At 46.0% G+C, this 7,403-nt stretch overlaps 1 protein-coding gene across 1 annotated transcript in view; it reads right to left on the bottom strand.

The window, feature by feature from the left end:
- Positions 1 to 1,543: 1,543 nt before the first annotated feature.
- The window catches only part of LOC134983832 (uncharacterized), a gene marked incomplete at its 3' end in the record, with an annotated part of 177,423 nt that continues 171,563 nt past the window's right edge, over positions 1,544 to 7,403 (bottom strand). The window contains exons 12-13 of the mRNA XM_063949456.1: positions 5,651 to 5,792; positions 1,544 to 3,093 (exon numbers count right to left, since the gene is read on the bottom strand). Coding sequence (XP_063805526.1) covers positions 1,544 to 3,093; positions 5,651 to 5,792 — 1,692 coding nt within the window. The remainder of the gene's footprint in view (positions 3,094 to 5,650; positions 5,793 to 7,403) is intronic.

Genomic DNA, 7,403 nt, shown 5'->3' with positions numbered 1-7,403 from the left:
ATGTACTGGTGCCAGAACTGTTATGCACTCCAGTGCCTGCAGGAATGTACTGGTGTTTGAACTGTTATGCACACCAGTGCCTGCAGGAATGTACTGGTGTCTGAACGGATAGGTATGCAAAACAAATGAACTCACAGACAGACTGGGGAATATGACATTACGTACACAGAAGGTGATAGGGTAACAAAATACACACAAAGTGAACAGAGAAGCCCAGAGGCTAAAGAACTGGGTGTCTCCCTAGTATTAGTAATGCTCAGATGGGAAAAGCAAGATGTTGTGTTTTAATACGTAGAGAACCCGAAATGCTGTTACTAAGGGAAACAGCAAAACCCTAAAGGGTTACCAACGGGTGTGGCAGTAAACTCCTTGGTCAGAGATGGAATGATAGACAAAAGGAGAGTCTCCACAATCCTAATTCTCACTTGCAGTGCACAGGTTCAGCTTACTGCCACTAAGCTGACACCTGAACACCTTGCACAGTGAGACAGAATTTAGGCAGGCAAGTCTTATAGGCCCTACACACTGGCCGATATACTGAAAGATATGAACGATCTCGTTCATAAATGAACGAGAACTCGTTCATATCTTTCAGTGTGGAGACTCCAGCGATGAACGATGCGCGGCCCCGCGCTCGTTCATCGCTGGTCTCCCGTCGGCTGTGCATGCAGGCCAATATGGACGATCTCGTCCATATTAGCCTGCACTTCAATGCAGTCGGGTGACGGGGGGAGTGAAGAAACTTCACTCCCCCCGTCACTGCCCCCCCGCCGCCGGGTCGATCGTCGGCCGTATCCGCCGTCGGGCAGCTCGGCGGCGGGTCGGCCAGTGAGTAGGGCCCCTTAGAATACAGCCGCAAACATGCTAAGTTCACAGAGTAGTAAAAGAACCCCAGCAAGCTAAACGACTGACTCCAGTCTTACTGCTAGGTCTGGATTGGCAGAGTGTAGTACCAAATCCCCAGGCCTATTTGCAGTAAGCAACAACAAATACAAAGCTACACAGTACTGGCTAACTTTCAGGAACTGACTAACCAACAAAGATTCAGCAGCATCTGCTTAACCTGAGAAGAGGCCTTATAAAGCAGGTGCTGTCCACGCCCCACTCAGACCTCACAGACTGAGCACAAAAACCAGCACCGGATCCCCTGCCGTGCACAGAGCCTGTAACCACTGCACAGCAAAAGACCCGAACCGGAGTATCAGCTGCGCTCAGGTTACTCCGCTAGCACTTGTCTCCCGGTTGCCATGACGACGTGGCAGTACAGGGCAGGAGACCCTAACACCCAGTGGTAGCATGTATATTGCAAAAAGCATAGGAGATAGGATAAGAACCTTGAAGAACAATGCATGGCAATGATGAGTATACTCCAGAAGATTAAAATGGTTCCTCACCTGAGTGATGTCTAATTTGTGCAACAAGAGCTGATTTATTTCTCAGAGTATATAAATGGCCTCTCACCTGTGTGAGTTCGCTGATGTCTAAGAAGATGTGATTTCCGTGTAAAACATTTCCAGCACTCAGAACATGGAAATGTCTTCTCACCTGTGTGACTTCTGTTATGTCTAACAAGAACTGATTTGTGTGCAAAACATTTCCCACACTTAGTGCAAGAAAATGGCTTATTGTCTGTGTGACTTCTGTGATGTAAAACAAGATCTGTTTTGTGTGCAAAACATTTCCCACACTCAGAACATGGAAATGCCTTCTCACCTGTGTGACTTCTGTAATGTGTAACAAGATTTGATTTCCGTGTAAAACATTTCCCACACTTAGTGCAAGAAAATGGCTTCTCACCTGTGTGACTTCTCTGATGTATAACAAAGTGGGATTTCCAAGTAAAACTTTTCGCGCACTCAGAGCAAGAAAATACCTTCTCACGTGTGTGACTTCTCTCATGTGTAACAAGATGTGATTTCCGTGTAAAACATTTCCCACACTCAGAGCAAGAAAATGGTTTCTTACCTGTGTGACTTCTGTGATGTCTAACAAGATGTAATTTTTGTGCAAAACATTTCCCACACTCAGAACATGGAAATGGCTTCTCACCTGTGTGACTTTTCTGATGTGTAACAAGATGTGATTTTTGTGTAAAACATTTCCCGCACTCAGAGCAAGAAAATGGCTTCTCACCTGTGTGACTTCTGTGATGTCTAACAAGATGTGATTTACTTGCACAACATTTCCCGCATTCGGAGCAAGAAAACAGCTTCTCACCTGTGTGACTTCTGTGATGTATAACAAGATCTGATTTGTGTGCAAAACATTTCCCACACTCAGAACATGGAAATGGCTTCTCACCTGTGTGACTTCTGTTATGTTTAACAAGAGCTGATTTGTATGCAAAACATTTCCCACACTCAGAACATGAATATGGCTTCTCACCTGTGTGACTTCTGTTATGTTTAACAAGAACTGATTTCTGTGCAAAACATTTCCCACACTCAGAACATGGAAATGGCTTCTCACCTGTGTGACTTCTCTGATGTGCAACAAGTTGTGAATTCTGTGTAAAACATTTCCCACACTCAGAACATGGAAATGGCTTCTCACCTGTGTGACTTCTCTGATGTGCAACAAGTTGTGAATTCTGTGTAAAACATTTCCCACACTCAGAACATGGAAATGGCTTCTCACCTGTGTGACTTCTCGGATGTCTAACAAGACGTGATTTCCGTGCAAAACATTTCCCACACTCAGAACATGGAAATGGCTTCTCACCTGTGTGACTTCTCCGATGTATAACAAGATCTGATTTGTATGTAAAACATTTCTCACACTCCGGACATACTGGCCTTTCATCTGCCTTACCTGTGTGTGGGTTAATACACTTTGTGTTCTGTGTAAAACATTTGGTATCTATAGAACATGGAAACACTGTATCTGTCAGAGCTATAACAGATGCACCAATATCAGAGTGATTAGGAGAACATTTCCCAGGATCAGAGGGATCAGCTGATAGAGCTGGATGTATAATTGGAGTAATGGGCTTATCTCCTGGAGATTCCTGTCTACTCTCATTATCTCTTATTTCACAATCCGGGGATAACATTACATGTCCTTCTGAGATATTCCTGCTTGTGTGTCCATCTGCTGGAAATAAAATACATTATGGAAATGTGACATTATCTGTAACAATATTAATCTTGTAAACAATAGAAGACGACTCTCTGGGACACTTAATTGTAAATGTGTGTGTATAATAAAACATAACTTTTACTGAAGGCTTTATAATACTGTGTCTCAGACTATCATTGTGTCCACCCTCCTGAGAACTCACAATAACAAATGTAATATTATAATAAGACATATAAATATATATCTCTCTTGTACTGGTAACTAACCATAAAGTATAAATGGAGATGTAGCCACTCGCCAAGTCCTATGTCAGCACCAATGTAAAACAATGGATGGGGAACATATCGTATGAATTGGAGATTCTAGATGAACAATAACATCAGTCATATGAGCTGATGGATCAGAGAAATGTCTCCTAACGTTACTCCTGGAAGCATTGGTAAGGTAGCATTCCTTTATGTGTGTGCTCATACGCTGGTAAGCCTGTACATGTGTTACTCACCCTTATATAAGGTATATTGCTACAGCAGAGTAGGTGTGGAACAAGGTACTTTACATGCAATACACCATATAATACCCTGCAATCATCATCATCATCACCTGCTAGGTTATAATCCACTCTTACACCCTCATCATCAGTGTCTTACCTCTATTCTCTCAATAGTAATAAGGATGATGTGTGTACGGTAAGTATGAAACAGAGAATTACATATCAGAATCTATACAGCTGCCGCCATACTTCTGCTTCTCATACGTGTGCTACTGGCAACAGTGAACATCTGAGTGAGAGTGCAGGGAAGACAGCAGAGTCTGATGAGAAAGAGATTGGATCTGCCTTTGTAGGGCTGTACCACACCTGTCACCCCTGTTAGTATATAAACTCTCCTCACTAAGTGGCTATTTATCTACCCTGCCTGAGAGCTCTCAGCCGCCGCTGGGACCAAGGCCCAATCTATTAAGTCACCCCACTCCTACTGCCCTAAAGCCGCTGGCTACGCTTACTCCGGGCAGCGTTTACTGCCGCAGCCTAGCAATGCTGCTGAAGCCACAGGCTGTATTCTGGTCACCTGACTTGGAGGTGCTTTTGGCTGCAGGGTGGGATGGTTAGGGTTAGGCTGTGGGTAGGTGGGGGGTTAGAGTTAGGCATCCCCAGAGAGGGATAGGGTTAGGCTGCTAGGGTGGAGGGGCTAGGCTGTGGGGGAGGGAGGGTTAGGCTGCAGAGAGAAGGGTAAGGCTTAGCACCACTGGGGAGGGTTAGGGACAGGTTGTGGGGGAGGGAGGGCTAGGTTTAGGCTGCAGGAAGAAGGGTTAGCACCACTGGGGAGGGTTAGGGACAGGCTGTTGGGGAGGGAGGATTAGGCTGCAGGTAGGGGGTGTTAGGCATCCCCAGGGGAGGGTTAGGCTGTGAGGGAGATAGGCTGCGGATAGGGGGGGTTAGGCACCTCCCGGGGAGGGTTATGCTATGGGGGAGGGCGGGTTCGGTTGTGGGGGAGGGAGAGTTAGGGTTAGGCTTCAGGGAGAAGGGTTAGCACCGCTGGGTAGGGATAGGAACAGGCTGTGGGGGAGGAATGGTTAGGCAGCGTGTAGGGGGGGTTAGGCATCCCCCAGGGAGGGTTAGGCTGTGGGGGAGGGAGGGTTAGACCAGAGAGTGTTGGGAGGAGACTGGTCAGATCTCTGGGCTGGTAACACACAGTGACATGATGTGAGGGGAGAGCAGGAGTATAATAGGGGCTGATGGCTCCTGATGTATGAGATACACCAGAGAGTGTGGGGAGGAGACTGGTCAGATCTCTGGGCTGGTAACACACAGTGACATGATGTGAGTGGGAGAGCAGGAGTATAATAGGGGCTGATGGCTCCTGATGTATGAGATACACCAGAGAGTGTGGGGAGGAGACTGGTCAGATCTCTGGGCTGGTAACACACAGTGACATGATGTGAGGAGGAGAGCAGGAGTATAATAGGGGCTGATGGCTCCTGATGTATGAGATACACCAGAGAGTGTGGGGAGGAGACTGGTCAGATCTCTGGGCTGGTAACACACAGTGACATGATGTGAGTGGGAGAGCAGAAGTATAATAGGGGCTGATGGCTCCTGATGTATGATACACCAGAGAGTGTGGGGAGGAGACTGGTCAGATCTCTGGGCTGGTTACACACAGTGACATGTGAGTGGGAGAGCAGAAGTATAATAGGGGCTGATGGCTCCTGATGTATGATACACCTAACACACAGTGACATGATGTGAGGCGGAGAGCTGGAGTATAATAGGGGCTGATGGCTCCTGATGTACAATATACCCTAGAGAGTGTGGGGAAGAGACTGGTCAGATCTCTGGGATGGTAACACACAGTGACATGATGTGAGGGTGAGAGCAGGAGTATAATAGAGGTGATGGCTCCTGACTCCATACTGGGAAAAAACAAATTCCTCATTAATTTGTACTGACAGAGGAGGGTGTAGGATAAGAGATTGATGTAGTGACTGAGGAAGGAGAATATGTGACTCTCTTCTATAATAAGTGTTTATTACTCACCTGTGCTGATATCTGTAGGGATCTCCTCCTCCTTACACTGCTGATCACCCCTCACATACGTCTCTTCTTCTCCCTCTGTATCTTCTGTCTCTATATCAGTCACGTACATCTCTTCTCCTTCTATATCTTCTGCCTTTATATCAGTCACATACGTCTCTTCTCCCTCTGTATCTTCTGCCTTCATATCAGTCACATACGTCTCTTCTTCTCCATCTATATCTTCTGCCTTCATATCAGTCACATACGTCTCTTCTTCTCCCTCTATATCTTCTGCCTTTATATCAGTCACATACGTCTCTTCTTCTCCCTCTATATCTTCTGCCTTTATATCAGTCACATACGTCTCTTCTTCTCCATCTATGTCTTTTGCCTTTATATCAGTCACATACGTCTCTTCTTCTCCCTCTATATCTTCTGCCTTTATATCAGTCACATACGTCTCTTCTTCTCCCTCTATATCTTCTGCCTTTATATCAGTCACATACGTCTCTTCTTCTCCCTCTATATCTTCTGCCTTTATATCAGTCACATACGTCTCTTCTTCTCCCTCTATATCTTCTGCCTTCATATCAGTCACATACGTCTCTACTTCTCCCTCTGTATCTTTGATTTTAATATTATTTAACTGGGCTTCACCCTATGTAAACAAGACAAATATAATGACACACAGCTCCTCTACACAAATATAGTGACAGTCACTTTGGTTTATTGGGGAGACCCTATAGCCCACCTACCTGATCCTCCTGTGGGATCCTGTGATACTCCTCTGTACAGTCCTGGGTATACAGAGGACGGGGACATCTCTCTGAGATATCTCGGTTACTGGGTCCTTCTGTAGGAGACACACAGTGACTGAGTACAGTGTATATATGTGATTATCAGATGATGTGTGTATATAGGGGGCCCCCATACCTGCTCTCCCCTGTACAATACATGACAGTCTCCTCTTATCCAGAGATGTGAGGGGCCGGTGATTCTCCATCATCACGTCCTTGTACAGACCCCTGTATTCCTCTATATACTCCCCCTCCTGCATGGAGACATAGACAGTGACATCATGACACCTTATAGGAACCTGACACAGAGTGATACAGTCATCACCCAGACACGTCCCCTGGTGTTACTGTATAATGTCCCATTCCCAGCAGTCACCTCTCCAGTCATCAGCCAGACACATCCCCTGATGTTACTGTATAATGCCCCATTCCCAGCAGTCACCTCTCCAGTCATCACCCAGACACATCCCCTGGTGTTACTGTATAATGTCCCATTCCCAGCAGTCACCTCTCCAGTCATCACCCAGACACATCCCCTGGTGTTACTGTATAATGCCCCATTCCCAGCAGTCACCTCTCCAGTCAGCAGCTGAATGATCTTGTTGGTGAGTTCCAGGATCTTTTGGTCATTGGGTCTCTCATGTATTAGTGAGTCAGGTGGAGGCACTGGGATGTGGCTCTGGGTTCTACTCAGACCTCCTGACACACAGGGATGGCTGTTGAGTATCTCACACTCATTGGATGTCTTCTTCACTACTGTGTAATCCTGAGTAAGGGAGGAGACATCAAATATCAATATATACACTCCCAGACCCCCCCCCCCTCACCTCCCCAGGCATGTCCCTTTATTATTACTATAGGTATAAGTGACTTCACAGTGATGCTTCTAAATCATCTCACCTCCCCAGTCATGTCCCTGTATTATTTCTATAGATATGAGTGACGTCACTATGAAGCTCCAAAATCCCTTCACCTCCCCAGTCATGTCCCTGTATTATGACTATAGATATTAG

The sequence above is a fragment of the Pseudophryne corroboree genome, assembly GCF_028390025.1.
Source record: "Pseudophryne corroboree isolate aPseCor3 chromosome 3 unlocalized genomic scaffold, aPseCor3.hap2 SUPER_3_unloc_26, whole genome shotgun sequence".
Taxonomy (NCBI): domain Eukaryota; kingdom Metazoa; phylum Chordata; class Amphibia; order Anura; family Myobatrachidae; genus Pseudophryne; species Pseudophryne corroboree.
This window is presented reverse-complemented; position numbering and strand designations above follow the sequence as displayed.